This window comes from Staurois parvus, unplaced genomic scaffold, assembly GCF_062004578.1.
Source record: "Staurois parvus isolate SC_StPar_1 unplaced genomic scaffold, SC_StPar_1.0 ptg000392l, whole genome shotgun sequence".
Taxonomy (NCBI): Eukaryota; Metazoa; Chordata; class Amphibia; order Anura; family Ranidae; genus Staurois; species Staurois parvus.
The window spans coordinates 2,906,599-2,929,697 of record NW_028318188.1 but is presented as its reverse complement, the minus strand read 5'-3'; the positions used below and the strand labels follow the sequence as shown (position 1 = coordinate 2,929,697).

The following is a 23,099-nucleotide window of genomic DNA, read 5'->3' as shown; positions in this document are numbered from 1 at the left end:
CCTGCCGTCTGTACTCAAGAAATCTTTTTTCCGATGCCATATGACTCCACATGTGCCACAATTGGGGACGCTACATCTGTAGCTGCCCTTTTGGTCGAATAGCACTGACCATGGACCTGGGTTAGATGTATGCTGGTAGTTCCTTTTCCGTACTCTGCTAGGAGCTATTATGCTCCTAAGATCCCTAGGTTTCCTGAAAATTAATGTGGGTTTATCAGGGAGTATCTTTCCTAGAGACGGATCGTTTTTTAAAATGTTCCAATTTTTTGACAGAGTGTGTTTGATATCCCAGGCTTTATTACTAAACCTAGTGCAGAAACGTACTTCGTTCATATTACAAGTGTCAGTGGTGGTCTGGGAATTAACTTCAACCTCCACGACAGTAGAATCTATGGGATTACTATCATAAAGGGCTAGATATTTATTAGAAGCTGTTTGAATAAGCTGTGCATCATACCCTTTCTCCTCAAATTTCTTTTTAAGGATCAGACTTTGTTCTAAATAGTCTTTTTTCATAGTACACGTACGTTGTAGCCTGCAGAACTGTCCGAAGGGAACATTACGAATCCATTGCGGATGATGATTGCTCTTGGCGTGTAAATATGAATTCCCCGCTGTAGATTTAAAATATGTTTTTGAGCATATCTGGCCGTTGATATCATGTCTTAATTGAAGGTCTAGAAAGACCAGATTATCTTCATCAATTACATGAGTAAATGTGATATCATACGGATTGTTTCCACAATGTTTAAGGAACCCATCCAGCTGGGAATCTGTACCATTCCAGATGATGATAATATCATCAATATACCTTCCATATAGGATAAGGTTTGCGCTATAAGGGTTATTCGTCCAGATATAGTTCTTTTCCCAGTAGCCCATAAAAATATTTGCGTAACTGGGAGCAAATCTTGCGCCCATGGCAGTGCCCTGTAACTGTCGATAGTGGTTGTCCAGAAAGGAGAAGTTATTATGCTCTAGGGCAAATTCAATGCAGTTATACAAAAATTGCATTTGTGTATAGTGGAGTGATGAATTTATGGCTAAAAAGTGCTGAATGGCTCGAAGGCCATGTTCATGTTTAATGGACGTATATAGAGATACCACATCCAAAGAAAGCCATCTATACCCCTCTTCCCACTTATATCCTGCCAGTATATCCAGTATGTGACTGGAGTCTTTGACATAGGATGAAAGATTTACTACTATATCTTTTAGAAAGTGATCGATATAGCTGCCTAGATTGCTTGTCAGGCTACCTATGCCAGAGACTATGGGTCTCCCAGGGGGATTGTCTTTGTTCTTGTGTACTTTTGGAATGTGATAGAAAAATGGAGTGGTAGGGTGTTTAACGAAAAGAAAAAGAAATTCTTCTTTGGTTAATATTTCTTCTCTTAGTGCTATTTCTAAGAGAGATTTAAATTCAGATTGATATTGGACTGTGGGATCATTGGGTAAGATTTCATAGGTTTGGCGGTCATTGAGGAGTCTCAGGGCTTCGGAAATATAAGTGTCACGGTCTTGGATGACCAGACCTCCTCCTTTATCTGCTTGCCTAATCACTACATCTTTGTTCTCTTTAAGGATCTTAAGTGAGGTTCTTAGTGGGTCTTGTTGTAGGTAGTGTCTCCGTGGGGATGCATTTCTATTACAGATTTTCCTAAAGTCCGCAAGTACTGTCTCATAGAAAGTCGGTATAAAGTGACCTTTCACCCAATGTGGATAGAACATGGACTTGGGTTTAAACCCCGTATGTATAATTTCTCCCTGAGAGGCAGTCGCCATTTCTATGAGAGAAAGATGTTCTTCATCACTATCCGTGGAAACATCTTCCGTATAAAGATCTTCAAGGATGTTTAACATAGGCTTTTCTAGTGAAACGTCTAAGACAGGAGAATGCAATGGAAGATCTATACCATTGGTACTGTCAGTAGTAGTAGTATTATTATTTTTGGGCCAAATCTACCTTCTTGCCCTTGGATGGTGGGGTCTCCCCATCCTCGTTCACTTTCTGCCCTGTACCTGTAATTCAGTCATTTAAATATTTAGGTATACAGATTTCCCTGTCTATCATTGACTACGGCATACTTAATACTATACCCTTTCTTCACCACTTTAAGGCTAAAATTAAGGTTTGGAATAAACTGTGGCTCTCTCTGATTGGCAGGGCCAATCTCATTAAGATGACCTGAATGCCCCAATTGCTTTACTTTCTTCATAACTCTCCAGTAATAATCCCCTTATATATTTTCAGAGTAGTTCATTCTCTTTTCCGTACTCTCCTTTGAAATTTCACTAGAATTAAATTAGAACAGTGCCAACACCCCAAGGACAGAGGAGCGGTGGCCTTGCCAAACCCCTGGCTATATTATTTGCCTGCCCAAATGCAACACTTCTTTGGTGCCTTTATGGTAGAGGCGAATACAGCCATCCATCTATCACCCTCTAATTTTTTAATGAAGCATCATATGAAGGCTTTGGGCATTCCAGGCGCCCTGGAGTCTAATTAAAGTCTTACCCAACATATTCTTTAATTCAGAAGATCTTGAGCCATGTGAGGGAACTGCAGAGAGTTGGAGGATTCACTGACAACAGCCCTATTTGGCATAACTCAGCATATGAAGAGCTGGAGCGTCAGGGTTATGAAAGTGCTGGGGATTACCCAACTAAGACAGATTTTCAGTATTGGGTCTATTCTATCCTTCTCTGACCTGCATGCAACCTTCTAACTCCCTTTCATGTTAAAGTTCTCCTATCTGCAACTTTGCCATGTGGTCCGAGCTCAAAGTCCTATGACAAATTGGTCACTATCTCCAACACCTTTCTCTACGTCCATTCAGCGCAGGACACAAAGTGGTGTATCTCCGGGTGCTATAACATGTTACTCTACCCATATTTAGAGGGACACCCTGTAAGGCCAAAGAACAGTGCGAGCAGGATGTAAGCCCATTAGATGAGGAACTGTGGGACAATGCTTTGGAATCAATATTGCATAGCTCTCTCAACACCAGTCACAGGCTCTCACAGTTATATATTATTTTACAGTTCATTACACACCTCTCAAGCTCATTGAATGGGTATTCTGGGTATTCATCCTATGGCGCTGCTTGAAGCTACACCGCTACTGGGCAGAAGTTGTTGCAACCATTAACATGGTCTTCCAAATTACTGTTCCTGTTGAACCCAACCAGAGAATTTTGGGAATACTAGATGACCTCCCGCTAACAGATTTCCAGAAAGCGGCTATTCATAGAGCATTGTTTCAGACCCAATGTCTCACTCTCCAGCAGTGGAAATCGGACAGGGCTCCAACTCCAAGAATGGGTAGCACACATGGGTGACACCTTAGTACTTGACAGGCTTTTGATTTGAGCTTGATACTCCCCTAATGGTGGAAAGGATGAGAACAGATCAGACCCTGCTTTAAAAAGTTATTATATGGTTGGTTTCATGATGCTTGCCCTCTGTATTTGATACTTGTCTCTAGCTTGGTCTAATTTTGTCAGATTATACTGTTGAAAGCGTGAACTGTCTTCTGAATATACTGTGTCTATAGAGCTGTATTTGCACTTTGGATCATTATTCTTGTTATTTGTAAAGGTTTTTTGGTTTATTGGCTGTACCTGAAACTTTATTTTGGATTTAAAAAAATATATATATGTATGTAACTATACTATGTATGAAAGACCTGACAAATCAATGACTCATGGCTTAGATGTCTAATCTTACTGTATAGTAATTTAATTGTATATCTGTACAGGAGATATTTATATCTTATAAACAATGTCTGAGCTTAGGGTGATCAACTTTTTGTTTGTTTCTTCTTCTTGTTTTAGTTACTTCTCTATCTGCTTCCCCTGTGCAATTGCTATGTGGTAAATTAGGAAGTGGACTGAAATAGAGAATTAATTGTGCTTTCTTGGAATTTTTTTCCAATAAAAAATTACATGAGTAACAAAAATAGCAAAACACTTTTCAGGCAGCATATCCTGTGTTCAACTGTTGCAAACCTGTGTATACTATCTGAAATATATGCCACAGAACACAAGAAAAAAGTAAACTGCACGCCTGCTGTCCTGCAGACTTTGGCAGCTGTTGGTGGGTACCTGCAGACTTTATAATAATGGAGGGTAGCACAAAGCACATTGCATGTCAGTGTAGAGCAATGGTTAAAATGAAGATCTGTTGATTCCTATTTTTTACAATTTTTTTCATTACTACACATTCCTAGAGGCATCTTTCAGATAAGAACCACAATAACAATTCAACAAATGTACCTTCACTGCCCATTTTAAAATGATCTATTGTATGCTATAATATACAGTTATATATCATTAGTAGGGTTAAACAAAAGAAATACGCATACTTTGGTTGATCACATTTTATTTTTTAAAATTTTTTTATGTACATTTTCTTATTGAAGTTATACAAATAAATGAAAAAATGCAACACACAAAAATAAAATGGAAGAAAATTAAAAATGAACACACCTTTACCTCAAAATCTATCCACTGCATTCATTTTATTACTAAAACAGACATCTCATTTCAGATTCATTCCAAGCAACTTCACTACAACTTACATTTTCAAACACCTTTCATTCATAAAAGGTTGTTATGAGAACAGAATTAGCTGGGGATATTACTTTACATTTTACCTACGTGTATGTGGAACCAGCTATTATCAGATCTCTGTTATTAAAAAGGTTTTTCTACTTTCAGCATCAATAGGCAAACTCCTTGAATCAGGGAACTGATCCCTTTCAGGATCGGTTCTCTGGAACACATTGAGGTGCAACAGGCGCAAATCCAGCGTAACTGTGGAAATACACATGGACTCAAATTCCTACTGTTTCTTGGTAGGAACGCCAGCTTCCAGGCTTCTGTCATATATATCTCCTGCAGCCACTATAACACGCCAGTGGAAGGCGGCAAGGCTTCCCAGCACCACCTGATTTATAAAATGTTTATCTGGTTTGTGAATGGGCAGCATAGTGTAATTCCACAATGGCAGCCTTTGGCATAAATGTTATAGAATCCATCATTCATGTCAATGGACCAAAACTGCTCTGTGCAGTCAAAATATATATATATTTTTTGTTGTTGTTGTTGTTGAAAGTGAAAAATCCTTTAGATGAAACCTGCAAAAGTAACAGCAACAAAGATAACCAAGACTCAATCCAGCAGAGTCCTTCTAAGGGTTCCTGTAAGTAGGTCAGCTTTGGACTGTAGAACAGAGAAGGGAATGGGCTTCTACGACCTAATCAGTAGCTGATTGCCACAAAGGCTACTACAATGTCCTGCACTGAATTGATAAGGCTTAAAAAATAAAGCAGTTCACTCACACATCGGCACACGTGATGAAGCAGACCAATTAGCCTTTGATTATCCTTTATGAACCTCAAGATTGAGAGGTTATTACAGAATATCGCTTTCCTGAATACACAATACTCTGGTTCCACTATCGTAGCAAAAGAGTTGAAAGGGCACTTTTTTTTTTTAACCTTTTTTGGGCATTTGATTTTTTTTTTTCATTTTTGGCTAACACACAATAAATACCAAATATGAAGAAACAGACAACATAAAAACTTGAGAAAAATGCAATCCAGGTAATGGCAAATAAAAATATCGCTACATAACCCTTGTGGCCTGAAGTCATGTAATAGTACAGAGAAAACCTGCTTTCCTCTTGGAAATCCGACCCTTTAGGGAGTCTTTCGGCGTCAAAGGGTTTTAATGCTTATTGACCAAACATTAAATAAAATTTCAAGTATTGAGAGACAAAAATTTTAAATGCAGTGGTGCATGATCATGCTATATAAGTGGTTGAAAATAAACATTTAAGCTGGCCGTATCAGACTGCTATTTTGTTGACAAAAAGGTCACAGCTTCCTTTGCTTATACTGAGTACAATTTTTCAACAACTGTATGCTCAGGCAGCTAAAGTTTTCCAGCATTATGAACATCAACCTACTGATTTTCTTGTTGCACATTGCAATCATTTGTGAATTCCATACATAACAAAGTTATTGCACACAATGCTTAATGACGCATTGCTTATGAAAGACACATAGGATGTGGCCAGCGTCCAGAGCATGGCTGCAACACTGCATCAAACAGGCGCTCGCATGTGTTGGGTCCTCCTGATGACCCCACGGCCTCCATCTGAGGTAACACCGTGAAAATACTATAAAACTTACCATTGTTTACTACCCAAAAAGGATGTATGACAACACAAGGTGATACAACCTTAACTGAAAAAGATAAGCAATCTACTGCCTGAACAAGAACAACTGTTAAAACAAGACCTGTAAACCAGGAGTTATGGCATAATACTTCTGGATCTTAGCAGTCCTTATTACATGGTAGCAGCTCCACATAGGTCCAATGGCGGCCACTACAAGAATATTGTCTTTGCCAGAATTTGCTATCATTTTTTTCCAGATTACTTATTATGGCCAAAAGTTTAACAAAAACAGAATCTCCAGTCTTTATTGAATTCGCTTGGAATTGTTCTGTTGAAATGTATATACTATTTTTGATAATCAGTCCTTTGTAGTGGCAAAATCCCATATGCCAGAAGTTAAAGCTACCTTTTAAATCCTTCGGGAACAGTTGTCAGACAGGTCCAAGTACACAAAAAGAATGGCAGCTCTTGTTAAAGGAATCCATTCCATGGCGTACAGAAATAGATAAGTATAGGATGACAAAATTTTGCAAAATGTTTGCTGATAGGAAGACAAAAGCGGTGACAAATGTGGGATAGCCATACTTACTGCTAGTTACAGTCCAAGAAAATCTACATTATATACATATATTTTTATGTACACTATAGTATATACACTGGTAGTGTAGTACAAAAAGGAAATGAGACCAGAGAAGTAACCTTGGCTGATAGTAACCTTTCCTCCGAGTCTCTGATAGCACAGCCCACCATAACACGCAGCTGTTATTGGGGTCACACTTTCTTTGTTTTGGTTGCTGTTTTCAAAGCTTGGTTGGGAATAAAGTGCAAGGTATATCATTTTTTTCAAAAGAACATGCAGCACACTGATATTCATCAACACTGCACTACGTCCAACGGAAACATCTGCCTGTGCGATCAGCAGATCCTTCTGCATTTTGTTTTGTTTGTTTTTTTCTTCAAGAAAGTTCATCCTTCAGGATAGATTTACCAGTTGCATACCTCCGCAATAGTTTTAGTAAACTTTGCAACATTTACACAATAGCTTGAGGGGTTGGTAGGGAATTTATAGCCAGGTGAAGAGAAAGGATGTATTATTATGGGAGTAATCCTAAGAGATAGTCTTTGCCAGAGGCTGGGATGATATCAAGTCTGTGAAAGATTTTACTCTGTGCAAATTCTTTGTAGTTCCAAGTCTTGGCAAGCATTTTGAGGATTTCCCAATGTTCCTACTTGGTTTGTGATCAGCTTTGTGCAGTACAAATATTGTCCTCCTCATTCATTAGTGCTTAATAAAAGAGAACAAGGACATAGATCCAACCAACAGCACTAGAAAGTAGTTTCACTGATCCAGAACTGTGCAAAATAAACATTTAAAGTGATGTCTGCAGGAAGTATAATAAAAGCAAGGTGCAGGCTACTTACATATAGATTTACATATACCTCTGCACTACAAACGTTCAGTACCAGCTGACGATAAGGAGCATACACAGTGTTGCAGAAGAAGAAATATACTCCTGGCAGACCATCTGAATTCAGGTCCAGGTGAAGGTCCATCAAATTGTGTATACCAGGCTATACTCCCAAAAGAATCAGGCTGGAATAACACACTGTGTTGCACTGCACAACTTTGCATATGCTGTTCAGTAGGAAAGATGTCCTACTTTTGTGGCATAGTAACATTTTACAACAAGCTTATGACTAATCTAGCCATAGTAATGCAAAAGATCCATAACTCTGATTAGTGACGAGTTCCATTTTTATCAAGTTGAAGGGAATTTGCAACTTGATAAAGAGCCACACTATTTTAGACACTGGACAATCTGCAGCCTTGTCTGATGCTAGTAAGGAGCCTGAAGAATGGCAGAAACCTGAAACTCTGCCACAGTGCTTGTAATGGTTTTTGTAGGGTAAGCCAAAAATGCAAACTTGAAGATAGTGGAGACAAACCTTTATGCACAAATGCTGCCTTGAAGTGCATATAATCGCCGTTCTATGCAAAGTTTACCTGTAAAGAGAAATGTTGGACATTAATAACTTTAGCAGGATAAGAAATCATAAAAAACACAACATATATCAGTTTAGCTGTCTGGAACTGAGCACAGATATATTTTCAGTTCTACAACATGAGCTGTACTAAGCACCCTACTGAACAGTGTACACCTTTGTTAAAGTGGTTCTAAAGGCTAAAAGGTGTTTACCTTCTTGTATTCTATGCATAAAGGTAAAACAAACCTTCTCTGTGCAGAGTCCTCCCCAGCCTCTGCTGTATGGGGACTCTTCCTCTTCACTGGCTGAGCCAGTAGCCAGAGCCCATTGGCTCCCACTGCTGTCAACCACAGCCAGTGAGCCAATGAGGAGAGAGCGTGGAGGTGGGGCCAAGCCAAGGGTTCAATGTGTCTTATAGATGCATAGAGCAGCGGCTCCGGGACAAGCACGCAGCGGTGCCCCCAGGGCAAACAGCTTCCCTGGGGGGCACTGCTCGAGGGGAGAAGCCAGGAGGGCCAGTGGGACCCAAAAAGAGGAGGAGCTGGGCTGCTCTGTGCAAAATCACTGCACAGAGCAGGTAAGTATAACATGTTTGTTATTTTAAAAAAAACAAACAAAAAACACAAAGCTTTAGTGTCACTTTAATCTACATGATTTGATCCACAGAGTTTGATAACAATTCAGGTGCATCCAAGTACTCCAGGAGCACTTTTATAGCTGTAATAATGACTACTTACTGCACATCTTTTACAGGTTGCCTTGTCTACATTGTCTAGCATTGCATGGTTAGATTTCCAGGTATTTTGAAAAAATGTTGTACACCCTGCATTCCTCATCCTCCTTTCAATTTGTGTTCGGAACTTGTTTTAAAGTAGAATGTTACATATTAATAACTAGAATAGAAGACAACCTATGTGTTTAGGTGAATGGCATTTTCTTTTAACTGACTATATAATTACACGGAATCACCAGCAGAGGTCCTCCTTATTACTAGGAACTACTGCTAACCACTGCTAGGCTGTTGAACCTATCCCTTATGTCAATATTTACTTTAATCCTTCCTGAAAACTGACATTTAGCTTTGAATAATAAGATGGTGATTTATACTACTCCGTGTGAAATTTAAGCTTTCCACACACTGGTAAGTCACACGCCACAGCCTTCACTCACTTGTTTACCATCTGAGCACTTGTAACAGATCTGCTACCAAATGCCATCATTTTCTTTTCTAGGATTGCAGCTACATGATTCCTCGAAATTATAACACAAGAGCAGCCAAGAGTGTCTTTCCTAACCACCACTGTCATATCATTTTACTGGACACCATGGCACTCGGCCAGACTGTCTGCATCCAGAGCACCTCTATGATCTATGCCATAGCGTGGTCGAGCGGTGGCCTCACTCTATAGCCTCAATCAAAGTAAAATTATTTGATATATTAACACGTGAACTCACATTTGCTGATGTTGTCTACATCTGCTTGATCTGTCATGAAGCTGAGCAATCCATCCATCAGAAGCAAAGCTTTATGATACCTCTGTACACAGTCTTCCCTGTGGTTAAACATTTCATCCAGAGCCGCCGACTGTACCTGTGGGCAAAATTCATAGTTAGAGTCTCAGGCACATAGTGGAGTTAGGAGGCAAACCTAAAAGTTATATAGAGGTTATAATAGTCTGAAACACGAATTAAAAACACAAAAAACATTGATCTTTACACTAAAGGCATCCAAATTTATTTAATAAAGCAGAGAACAATGTGTAAATTGCAGAAGCCCCTAGGAGCTACCCTGCAAACATATTCCAGTCTTCGAACTGCTAGAAAAAAAAATTAAATTGCGTGGCTTGCTGTAGGTTATAGTACATTACTTTTTGTACACTGTTGTATCCAATAAGCCTACCAGAAAAAAAAAATTTTCTTAAAAACGCAGCCTAATACCTTCCTGCCCAGCCTATATCAGATTGCCGTTGTGACTGGGCATCATATGGCGTCCTGTCAAAACGAGCGCGCAGAGGCGCGATCTGTCACTGACATATCACTACACTGGCCCACTGCCAGTGTCATGTGACCGCTGTGACCAATCACAGCAGATCATATGCCAATTGTATACAATGGATGGCTTCCTGTCATGCCATCCATTGTATACAATTATGTTGTTACCGGTGACTGGTCAAAGCAGTCACATGATTCAGACAGGGCCATTCACAGCACATCTGTATCATGTGATCAACTTTGCCCAATCACAGCTAATCACAACAAAAGACTGAATGAACCAGTTTCATTCAGTAACACGATTGCAAATATCAATGAAATACATTGGTATTAGCAATCATAATGTGTGTTAAAAAAAAAAAAAAAAATCCTAAACACTTGCCCACAGTAGTTCAATGTTACTATGGTAACACTGTATTGCTATGGTCACAGTGTGCTGAAAAATAAAATAGTAAAAAAAAAAAAGAAAAAAATTTAATAACAAATAAAAAAAAAATAATAGAAATAAAAATACAAATTCAATTATGATTATTATTTTCACCAAACAAATGTAGCAGAATACATTTTGACCTAAATTTATGAAGAAATTTTATTTATTTGCAAAATTTTATAACAGAAACGAAGAAATGTGCATTTTGTTTTTCAAACGTTTCAGGTGTTTATAAAAAAAACGCAGTGGTGATTAAATACCACCAAAAGAAAGCTCTGTGTGAAAAAAATTCTAAAAATGTCATATGGGTACAGTGTTGCATGACCGCGCAATTGTCAATCAAAGTGCGACAGCGCTGAAAGCTGACAATTGGCCTGGGCAGGAAGGGGGTATAAGTGTCCGGTATTGAAGTGGTTAATAACTTGTGGGAAATGGTAAAAGAAATACATTTGTAGCGTAAGCACTTACTATACTATTTACTACACAAAAGACGACTGATTTCATTAGTTCCGTTATACATAGGAAGTGTAAGGTAGTGCTCAGTGAATTCATCAATAATATGTCAACTGTGTTCTTACCATTTGGACAGTGTAGCTAAAGATAAGCTTTTCAGCTGTGATGCTGTTGATTCGATCCATCAACTTCTGTTTGTCAGCAAAGAACCTCTGGAGCCTTATGTTAAGGCAGTGACATGAGGACACACTAGATTTATACAGCTCATTCAACTTCTTCACCACTAAGGGAAAAATAAATCATGCAATACAGTCAGAAGCTCTCTATACAATCTATTATTTTCAAAGCAAAGTTCAAACTGTACCTTCTGAACCCTTAAACGCCTAAAGTGGTTTTAAAGGCTTAAAGTTTTATTTTTACGTTCATGCATTCTATGCAGCCCCCCTAATACTTACCCGAGCCCAACTGTGATCCAGCGCTATGCACAAGAGAAGAGTCTCTCCCAGGCCTCTCCCTCCTTATTGGCTGAGACAGATCAGCAGGAGCCATTGGCTTCCGCTGCTGTGAATCACAGCCAGTGAGTAAAGAGCAGGAGCCTGGGCTGAGATATGCTCTGTGTGTCTCAGACACACAGATTTGCTCAAGAGGGAGCACGCACGAGTGCCCCCAGAGCAATCAGCGGGGGTGAGGAGCTAGGAGCACCAGTGGGGGACTCGAGATGAGGATATGGGTGGCTCTGCGCAAAAACACTGCATAGAGCAGGCAAGTATAACATGCTTGTTATTTAAAAGAAAAGAAAAGAAAAAAAACAGGAACCTTTACCATTACTTTAAAGTATCCACAATAAAAAAAACAGTTTTTTCCTTTAGTTATAGAGTGGAGAGAGATTAGAACACCTGTTATGGTTGTATTGCTGTTTGTGCCCCTGTTAGGAATATTCCCCCTATCGGTTTTTCCTGTTTCTTTGACTTTCACTCATCGTGATAACAGTAAAGTCCCAAATATTTGGTCATTTCAATGGGACACTAGTTCAGGTGACAAGGGATTCCCTCACTTTGAACAGATTTCCATTCACTTCACCTTTTGGCTATAGGACAGAAAGTGAAATCTTCCTAATGGGACATAGACGGTAAAAAAACACTAGCAAGGGTTATAGTTCTCCCTTACTCTATCAAAAGTGAATTTTTTCTTCTAGCTCTATTTTAACAATGTTGCTTTCTAATGACCGTGTCTGTCTTCCACATGCTTTGAAGGAGCTATGGAGAAAACTGCAGCACATGTATAAGACAGCTGGTTTTTCTTTTGAACATCTACTTTAGTACCACTCTGATGCAGGGGTTCCAAATAAAAGCTGATGTGTACTTTTAAAGAGGTTATAAAGGCAGAATGTTTTTTTTTACCTTCATGCATTCTATGCATGAAGATAAAAAACCTCCTGTGTGCAGCAGTGCCCCCAGCCCCTCTCCAATACGTAAAGTGTTACTAAACCCAGGACCCTGCATTCACTATATCTGGTCTCCCACAGTACACACAACATGGAAGTGAAATTATTTTAGCAAATATAAGCTACTAAATACCTTTTCTCATCAGCAGTTAGAGCAGTCTCAGTGTTCAGCAGAGCACTGGTTAAAGCTTGTAGGAGGCGTTTTAATTCTGCTGTAGGAGAATGCAGGACCCCTGACCTCTGTGTGGACAGTGCTGATTGGCCCTGTGCTGATCACATGCACTCTCCCAAGAGAAAAAAAAAACCTCTCTAGCAATACACACCAAACTGAGCAAGTGCAGAGTGACACCACACTGGATGTCTTATCAGAAGATAAGAGGGGGACACTGGAAGAAGGGGAGGATCAGAGAAGTCAGGATCAAACAGCGTTTTTACACAATGCAGAGGATTAACCCCTTAGGCTCCACAGTGAGTATAACAAGAATGCTTTACTGCATATACAGACTGATTTTACTGTTGTGGGTTTAGTAACACTTTAATTGAGCCCTATTCTGATCCAGCGATGTGCACAAGAGCTTTGACTCCCCAGGGACTCTTCCTCCTCCTGCTGTCAATCTCAGCCAGTGAGCCAATGAGGAGAGAGAGGGTGCAGGGCCGAGCTGCAGCTCCGTGTGTGAAAGAACATGCAGAGCAGTGGCTCAGGAATGAGCCTGATCGGGTGCCCCCATAGCAAGCTCCTTGCTGTGGAGGTACTTGGCAGGAGGGAGGGGCCAGGAGTGCTGGCAGAAGAGCAGAGAAGAGGAGGAATGGGACTGCTCTGTACAAAACCACTGCACAGAGTAGGCAAGTATGACATGATTGTTATTTTATAATCGCCTTTAATATCACTTTAAGGCTAAAACTACTTGGATGATTTTAAACCGTTGCTACTAGGAGATATAATAATTTGGTTCTAGTCCCTTAAAACTGAAGTTAAAAAAATACTTACAGCTTCAGTCATATTACTGGCCTATAATGAAGTATTGTATATCCCACGTTGTGCAGGAATCTTCTGGGCAGAGGAGCCCTGTCCTCTGTCTTTGAACTTCCAGCACTGCAATGTTTAACAGCTTCAGACCTTTAGGCAGAACAGCAGTCCAGATGGTCTGGTGGGGACACAGCCCCTCAATCCTCCCTCCTCCACTAAGAAAAGTACTTTCATTGATTACACTGCTTGTGACACAATTTGTGAATGGAGGAGAGAATCTTGTGACTGACCAATCACCATTCACAGACTGTGTTTATAGGTAGTTTGATCAATGAAAGACCTTTTCTCAGTGGAGGAGGAGAAGGAGGGGATGTGTCCCCACCAGACCACCTGGACTGCTGTGTCTGAAGCTGGTAACCACTGAAGTGCTGAAGGTTCAGACACAGGAGGAGGACAGAAATCGCAGCACAGAAGATTTTCCCAGGATCCAGCTCCCTGCACAATGTGGTACACATTTGATTACAGGTAAGTGATGTGACTAAAGCTATAGGGTTTTTCTAGTTAAACTTTAGCTTTAATCAGTCTACAGGAGAATTTTAGCAGCTCAATCCCACTGCTAACATTACTAGCGCTTAATGACAGAGTAGCAATGGATCACTAAGCAGAATGAACAAATGGCTCCCTATACAATAAGCTAAACAAGTAGCATGTAGCAGCATCTTGTAGGGATGAACATCATAAATGTATCATTGTGTGAACATGTGGGCTGGTTGGCATTGCATTCTACTTGTGCAGTGAATGGTGAAGCCTGAATACAGCTACTGGAAATGCAGAGGGAGGACAAGCAACTAAAGGCTACAAGTGGAAAATAGTCTGGTGCACACCATTGATATTCCCCCTGCTATGGAGCCACAATAAACAGGTGAAGTTTACTGCTTTGGGAGTTGCATCATTTATCCTGTTTACTGGACCAGAGTGCAGTTCAGCATTTCAGTCCTGATAGTAAAGAAAGTCATATCACTTTCATCATGTGAGCTCTTTTCTGAAACTGAACATGGATTTTTAATTAGATGAATTTATAGTGAACGGTAGCAGTAAAATAAGTGTAATGTTCAGAACACCTATATGTAAGCATGAACTAAATTGAACAAATATATTCTGTACGTACTCCGGCTCACAATGGATGAGGTAATTAGTAAACGGGTATCCTTCTGCACATTTTTAATCATGTATTGATGTACACACAGAATGAGGCTATGCACTTAGATATTATTGTGCAGTATACATAGAAAATACTTACCCTGTTTAACAGTAGAAGAGAGACACAGTTTACCAGTCCTGACTTGCTCCATGGCAGTTTGCAGCCCAATTGAGAGAAGTTCTGCTGCTTTCAGGTAAAGAACTAGCTGTTCGGCATAACTAGAGAGGGAAAAAAAGAAGTCAACTCCAGGAATATACTAAAAAAAAGCAAGTTACACCTTTTACAATTGTATTTTTTTATTTTACAGTCGGCATAACTTTTTCATAGCTTCAGTCTGCTAACTGCTTCTACCTAAGTGTCTTTTTCCTTCTGTGAGGTACAAGCCAGTTGGTGTCAGTTTGTCTGTATATCAATACACATTAAGGGGTGATGGTATTGTGAATATCATGCTGCTACATCCCTTGTTTAGTACTACAAGACCATAGGCAGTGGGTTAATGTACCACAGGGTTTAGCCTGTGTAGACACATGCAGCATCCTAGAGTTCTTATTGGAAAGTGCCACATGATATCAGTTTCCTATGCAACTAAACCCTGTGGTATATTAACCCACTGCCTAAGTTATTACCTTTTTTCGAATCAACCTGAGATTTTTCTAATTAACACACATGGAGATACATATCTTGATATTTAACCTTTGGGTACACTAATCCTCCATTTGCAGCCTTTAATTTTTTGAAACCTTAATGCAAATACCTACAGAGTGCTTGCTGTGGATGGGCACCACTGATTGCACCTGGCCTATGTCTGTGCTCTTTGGGAGCCCTGGCCTACCCGGGTGGATGTGTGGGTTTCCCAGGGCGACGCCTTCAAATAGTGGAAATGATCTCCATAGTTTAATATCCATTGGACCTCTCCAGTTTCCCCTGATGAAGATAAATTCATAGTCGCAATGCATTGGGTGTATTATACTGGAGATTGATATTTGACATTGTAACCTCCATGTAGATCTGGTAACTGTACCGAAGACGGACATATAGCATTGTGACCTTCAAGTGTTTTTGTAGCAATTATGCTTTGGAGATGGCTTTTGGATATTGCATTATAGTGTACATGGTATTTTCGATCAGCACTGGCATCATGTCCACTGCAGACATATCTGACATTTGTATTGTATGGTATAGAACTGCACTATAAGATGTTTGCATGTAACATTGTAGTTGCCCAGATAAAACTGTAACCTTCGTTTTTAAGATTCTTTGATTATAAATACTGTATTTCTATCGTACTATTGTTGCTGCTAAAAGGTCCCATTTTTGTTGTCTTGTAGTTTGTTTGTATATAAGCCATGTCATCAATATGATCTGCTGTGATAGTGATAATTGGCTCCAGATCACTGTATCTGATATGACAGCTGTTAGGTACAGCGTGGTCACATAACTAGCCTAACGGGTGCTTACTGCTTGTTCTGTCACTTGACATTTTTTAACAAATCCTCAGAACAGGACATTTAGATTTGAGGTGGGAAGTGGCTAATCTTTGCTGTTCAACAAATAAAACAGCAAAAAAATGATGGCATTATGCTTGTTTGAATTTAATCTGTCATGATAGAAAACATAAAGGCTGCCATTGCTGATCTTGCTTTTTACAAATGCTAGTAGAGGATCCCTTTCCTCTGTCCAAAGGGGTATCATCCCTTCACAGTCTCCAGATTGCTCTGGCACAGCTTTTTTATTATGTGTTTTTTTTCAAAAGATTGTAATAAATACATTGCTATAAACAACAGTCTGAAAAAGAGAGAGCCCAGCACAAGCCCAAAGACAATGTTGACCAGTCACAGTGACTAACAGCAGGTAACAACAGTCATTGCTTTCTTGTCTCTGCAGCTATTGTTAGTAAGCTGCATGGTAGTGCTTATACTACATATCACATACAGTATTTGTTAAAAGCAGTGAATTATTTTCTGATTACAATGATTTACTCATTACAAAAATGTGGTAAAAACACACATATGCGGTTTTGCCGCATTTCCGGTGCACCTGTGAAAAAAGGACATTTGACTAAAAAAAAAAAAAAACGCACAAAAAATATAAACGTGGGTGCATTTTGCTGTGTTTTTGCTGTGTTTTCCATTCATTTCTATTCAAACGTGCAGCAAATGTGCAGCAAGCAGGACTTTGAAAAATGCAACAGGCCTGCAAATGACCAGTGTGAGGAGTTCCATAGGATTTAATGGTCATATGTTTTTCTTCTGCTTTTTTTAATGCAAACACAGAAGAAAAATGGATTAGTATGAAAGCAACCTATGACAATTGACCAACTGTGCCCCTGGGACCTCAAGAGGCTAAGGTAGAAATAATCTCAGGACCTCTAGTTCTGATGTCCATCTTTGTATTGTATTAAGGAACCAGGCCAAATACTGTCTTGTGCAGGGCCAAGGGCAAAAGCCCTTCATACTACTTCAATGAAGAAGCCCTGGTAACATATTCTAGCAAATACAATCATCAAATTGCACTCTGTTGTAAAGACAACAATAAGCACACACATGGCTCTTTTAAAAAAACAGTGCACAGGGTAAAGAATCACGTATACGGTAAAGTACTCCATAACACAATTAACAATTTACTGATGTCATACCAGTACAGTTGCGGGTGATGAACTTAACACTTAGATGCATATTTATAAAGTAGTGAATAAGGCTTTCAGCAAACATTCACAGGTGGTGGTGAATCAATCACAGTCATTTAAAAATATGTACCTGGAGTGAATGTTTGGTGAATGTCAGTTTACTGCTTCAGAAATATAACTATTAGTAATTTTCTCCCTGCACAAGGTTTCCGAATATGCCTGTAACTATGTGGCTGTAATACTCATAACATTATAATTGCTTGCTTTCAAATTACATTTCAGTTAGCATCTTGTCTTCCCATAAGGAAATCTCACCTCCACTCTCTGCTTAGAAGGCTGATCTGATCGGCCACGACACTCTCTTGCATCTGGTACTCAGATGTGACAGATGCACTGGTATCCACAGAGCTTCCCTTGAGGCTGGCAATCTCCATGACTGAATGAGCAAAGGCCAGAGTGAACCGTAAGCTGCGGAGAGTGTCCGTGTGTTCTTGCTGAAATTGATAAAATGTCTGGGCATTATTGCTAAGGCAATGGAGACCCAAATACCTATACATCCGTTAGACATCATGGATAGATTTGGGACTATTACAATAAGAACAAGATTAACCTTTTCTACTGGAGTAGTTGTACAGCCCGATCAGTTCACATTCTAAGTAGTTTTCAGAGAAAAGACAATACTATAGCAATATGGCAGCTCTAAACTGCAGGAGTCTACGCAAGCCCTTAGAAGTACATTTAACCAAGCCAGAGGTGCTTAACCTGTGGCCCGCAGGAATGCACTTTCAGAAAGTGCACCACACCCACAAGATATAATAGAAGTTTATGGCAAAGCATAGCTAACGCACAGGTAAGCTGAATGTGCACTGTGCTGTGCTGTGAAAGTGGCCTTATGGGGAGATCAGGCAGTAAAGGCTCATTTACGTTTGCTGCTGGGGGCCGGGTAGTTTTTACCCCCCCTGGTGTAGCATCAGGCATTGCCTGCCCCATACACCAGGGGACCCATTCTGTTTTACACTTGGCAGTGGGAGCGACATATACAGGAACCGATCCTCTCCATTTAGCATCTGTAATGGCTAAAAGCTGGCTTTTCCTCATTTCCCTTCCACTGCAATTCAGTGGCTGCAGGAAGAAAATGTTCATTATGCTATTCAAAATAAAAAAAAATACAGATTCTGAACCTTTTCATTTCATTGTGGCCTGCGACTGGTTACCAAATTACTTAAGTGGCCCTCACTCTTCAAAAGGTTGAGCACCCCTGAACTACGCCCTTGTCCTGGAATGCAGAGAAGCTGTACGTAATACTTTTGGTCATAAAAGGGTATATACGTAGGTTCTATAGTAATAGGTGGGAGGATATGTGTGTGGACATTTTACTTTTCAGCAGCAGATTAACCATGACAAAATTAGCTACTTGCTCATCATGTTTGCTTGCTGTGAAATGCCAAGTGAGCATTAACTGCCCAATGTTCTGGCAGCTTGATGTATCCCAGGTGTCCAGCTGAGCCATGCAAGATTTTCCTGTGACTTATAACTGAACTCTTGTGGTTTAATCCTGTGTACACTTGCTATATCTGTCAAGGTGTGCACAGGAAACAGGAATCGTCTTTGATTATGTCTATTAATATAGACAGGAAGGGCTAGACAAAAAAGTGTTGTTCCGTCTGTGGTCTCAAACCACTTGCTATGTCAACATTTTCCATGAACTACATTACAGTTTGCACACAGAATTTAATTAAAATATCTGTACCTCCATGAGCGTCTCTTCAGGAAGCTCAGGAACTTCAAACATCACAACTCCTTCAGCATTTGCTGTAGTGGCTTCTGGAAATGTGTACCTGAGGCTAGAGGGAGCTTCAAAGGTCTCACCTCCAGCGCCAACAACAACATGTCTGCCAGTGTATGAGCCAGCTGAGCTTTGAGAACTTGAAGATCCAACTAAGTGTGAAAAAGAAAGAAAAAGATAGTGAGTATTACTATACAAGGATAACCAATGGGTAAAGAAATAACATCATAAGCACAACAGAAGTAGAAGCTATAGGAAATAAATGCCGTGCTGTCCATAGCATAGTAACAAACTAGAATTTTCCAGTTTGAAGAAATGTCAATTCTCTCTTCATTAGGTATACATAATGACCAGTATTACTAATACAGGTAGAGATTTACCTGAGAAGAGCCGGGTTCGTGCTCCTTGGGTAGTAGCTGTGCCCTCAGGGGGAGAACCCACAGTGAAGATGACAGGAGCTGGACTAAGAGAGCCTTGTGCCCCACTGGGAAAGTTTCCAGCATAGCCAATTAAAGGTGCTAAAAAACATAAAACTCTATGTAAAATACAAGCAGATATTTATAAATCATTTCAAAAGCTTCAAGCAGTTTTTGTTAGGACTTCAAAGCACCCTTCATCTCCAGTCTTAGAATGCTAAGTTTTACAGATTGTAAATGAAATCTGTACTGAGAGAAATACGGGGACTGTCACTGCTAAATCCTTCCGAAATAGCTAGTTGTCTGGCTGTCTCAGTTTGTAATCATTGGGTCTGGAAACTAGCCTTTCAGCTGGAGGGGTCAGTAATTAAAAGCTTGCTGTGCTGCCTGACTGCTTGAAACAGGTCTTTAGCAAACTTCAGTAATTTACATTCATTGGGATCTCTATTAGGCACTCCAAACTGGAGCTGAAGGGTGCTTTAGGGTCTTCACAAAAGATTCTCACAGCATTTGAAAAAAAAAAAAAAAACTTAGTGAATGTTCTTTCGGCTAGTGTTCACAAACTAAAATAAACACCACGTCATAACAGACATGACAGACTACAATGCATGTTTTCAATATCCATCAGAACATGTATATTAAGAAGAGAGCAAGGGAAATGTGATTATATATTTAGACTGATGACTGAAAAGAAGGAACTCCACACAGTAAGTCATTTAATACACAGAATGGGTCACAAACAAGGAGGGGAGCAGTATTGTCCCACAAAGCCTGGAGATGTTGTACTAATTGACTAAGTCAATATGAACGCATTTAAAAAAAAAACAAAAAACTAGCCTTTCCCACCTTTCAGTGAATGGGGTTGATTTACTAAACCTGGAGAGTGCAAAGCTTAAAGTGGTAGAAAACTCTAGTTAAAAAAAAAAAAGTTTTCCCCTGCAAGACAAAGGCATAATGTGCTAGCATGCATCACATTCTAGCACATATGTAAAACTTACCTTAAAATGAAGCCCTCCAGCGGCACGCTGTCACCGCTCACAGGGCTCCCATCTTCACTCGGTCCTTTTTCTGGGTTCGGCCGAGCCACGATGACGTCACTGCGCATGGGAGTCACTTTTTACGGCACACAACTCTGAAGGGATGGCATGGGTATGCCATTCCTTCAGAGTGCATGCGCTGGTGCACTACACAGGTAAATGTCTCCTAAATGTGCACGTTTAGGAGATATTTACAGTACCTAACGGTAAGTCTTATTATATGCTTACCTGTAGGTAAAAGTTAAAAAACAGACTTTACTAGCACTTTTATTGAACAAGCTGAAGTTAGAAGCTGATTGACTACCATGCACAGATGCAGCATATTTTGCACTCTCCAGTTTTAATAAATCAACCCCAATGTCTTAAAATAATACATGCACATAGTTCCACAAGCAGTTACACAATTTGTGATGTACAGCTACAGCGAGCCAATCAGTCTAGGTCTCCTATGATAGTACCAGTGTGAAAGCCTCCAGTTCCATTATATGGTAGGCTTATATTTACCTTGAAATAAACAGAGTACATAACATTACTTTTAGTGATATGGTAAGAGCTCACAATGGGGATGTAGCTGTTCCTACCATTTACTGAACACAGTTCACAAGCACAAGCTATATCACTCAGAATGACACCTTGATTCCCCACTGCAGGTATGTCTAAAACATCCAGTGCTGCATTCAGAGTAACATAGGAGAAAGCTGCCTGCTATGGGAACTAGGGCAATACACATAGTGATGCAAGAAGTGGCCCAAAAGGCAAAAGGATGACACAGCCCACTGCAGCAATTCATATGTATAAGAATGTAATATATAGTGCATACAGTTTTCTCCAAGAGGAAATCTGTAGGCATCAGGCTTAAAGTATGAATTAAAAAATGGAAACAAGGCAACAAAAAGGAACACATTTTAGTGAAAGCAATCTTTGTACAGTTCTATGCATTTAAACCAACAGAAAGTTAAAGCTGAACTCCAGGAAAAGTAAATATCTTCGTTTAGGTCTAAAAATGCTTGTTAGGTCTAAGGGGCTGCCAAAAGCACTTTTTACTTACCCAGTCCTCTGCTCCCGGAGACGGATGCTGTAAGACCAGCATCTGCAGCCTTTTATCCCCTATTCTCTGGCAGCAGCAAGTCCTCTGATGTCATAAAGTCCAATGCAGAGCTCATAGTCCTGTACTGGAGGTGAGGAAGCCAAGGGACCATCCACTGCCAGAGTGCAGGAGATGAGTAGAGAGTGCTAACTCCCAGGGGATCATCCTGGTCACTCAGACATAAAAAAAAAGCATTTAAACTTTGCAGTGTAGAGCAGCCCCACTGCAAGGGAGATTTTTACTTTTTCTGGAGATAGACTTTAAGAGTATACATATTTTCCAGAGTAAACACAGACATCATGCATTATGCCCACCTGCTATTTCCATGGGTTTCTCTGCATTGAGGCTATCAGTGCTCCCAATCTCAGTAGCCTGTGTTCCAAATGCTGCTTTAAGCAAGAGGTCTGTGAGTCTGCCTGTGCTTAGAGACCTGTTGGAAAAACGTCATATATGTATTCAGACATGTTTTAACCCAAAGTGAAGGAACTGCTGTATTCTATATCAAGTTTTAAGCTCTCTTTAGGCTTCGGAAACATGATTATATATTGTTGGAGTCTTTAAAAAGTTTAACATATAAACACATTAAACACATAAGTCACTTGAGGAGAAAATAGAGAAACAACATTGTATATAAAGGGTCTGCTAAGGTTAATGTTAGCAGTAAACAATACTTCATTATGAAAATAAATGTTTTGTACAGATAACTGTACAGGTTATCAGCATGTGGCAATTCATCCTTTACTTCGCAGTGGAATTATTTCAGGACACAGATAAGAGTTCATATAACAACCTGGAACAAACATTCCGAGCAGTAGGGTTGATAATAATCTGAGGTGTATACAACCGCACTTCTGTAACAGCTTTTAGTTATCCTATCACAAACCTGTGATACAGTATTAGAAAAAAAAAAAAAAGTTTAATCAATTCATGCTATACAGCAAACCCCCCCGCTGGGTCAGCGGTGCTTGGCAGAATAACCAAACAGTGACTACTAATTTTTTAAGTGAAGATATAGGAGGGGGCCGACAGGGCCACTCCTAAAAGTGAATTTCTAACAGTATATGGCCAGCATTAGTGAGAAAATGACCACACAAAACAACCTTTGGCTGTTTACACTGCAATTAATGTCACTTATTTCACCATGCTGATCTAGTAAAATCCTAAAAGATTAATAATGTTCTAATAAAATCCTAAAAGATTAATATGGTACTATTTTCTAGCATGATAAATGTAATTTTGTAAATTTAATTTTCCTTCCAATCTACCTATGGCTGGCCGGCAAAAAGTTACCTTTACAGTTTACTCTTTTGAACCAGAGATGTGTATCTCTGATGCCAGAGTTGCATTGACTGTGCTGGATTTTATCTTCAGATCATTTGTAGCTGCACTTTTTTCACCTAATCAATATATGTAAATATTTGAACACAAAGGCAATCTTATTGCAATTGTCATACCCCAACCATAAAATGACACTCAGGTGCAAGTAAA

General features: G+C 39.7%; 1 protein-coding gene across 6 annotated transcripts in view; it reads right to left on the bottom strand.

Moving 5' to 3' along the window:
• Positions 1 to 4,366: 4,366 nt before the first annotated feature.
• The window catches only part of ULK1 (unc-51 like autophagy activating kinase 1), a 130,850-nt gene continuing 112,117 nt past the window's right edge, over positions 4,367 to 23,099 (bottom strand). For all 6 annotated transcript variants that reach the window (XM_089686140.1, XM_089686141.1, XM_089686144.1 and 3 more), the window contains 8 exons: positions 21,926 to 22,041; positions 19,452 to 19,589; positions 19,036 to 19,223; positions 17,601 to 17,779; positions 14,759 to 14,877; positions 11,173 to 11,330; positions 9,628 to 9,763; positions 4,367 to 8,191 (listed from right to left, as the gene is read on the bottom strand). In XM_089686140.1, coding sequence (XP_089542266.1) covers positions 8,136 to 8,191; positions 9,628 to 9,763; positions 11,173 to 11,330; positions 14,759 to 14,877; positions 17,601 to 17,779; positions 19,036 to 19,223; positions 19,452 to 19,589; positions 21,926 to 22,041 — 1,090 coding nt within the window. In that variant the 3' untranslated portion in view covers positions 4,367 to 8,135. The remainder of the gene's footprint in view (positions 8,192 to 9,627; positions 9,764 to 11,172; positions 11,331 to 14,758; positions 14,878 to 17,600; positions 17,780 to 19,035; positions 19,224 to 19,451; positions 19,590 to 21,925; positions 22,042 to 23,099) is intronic.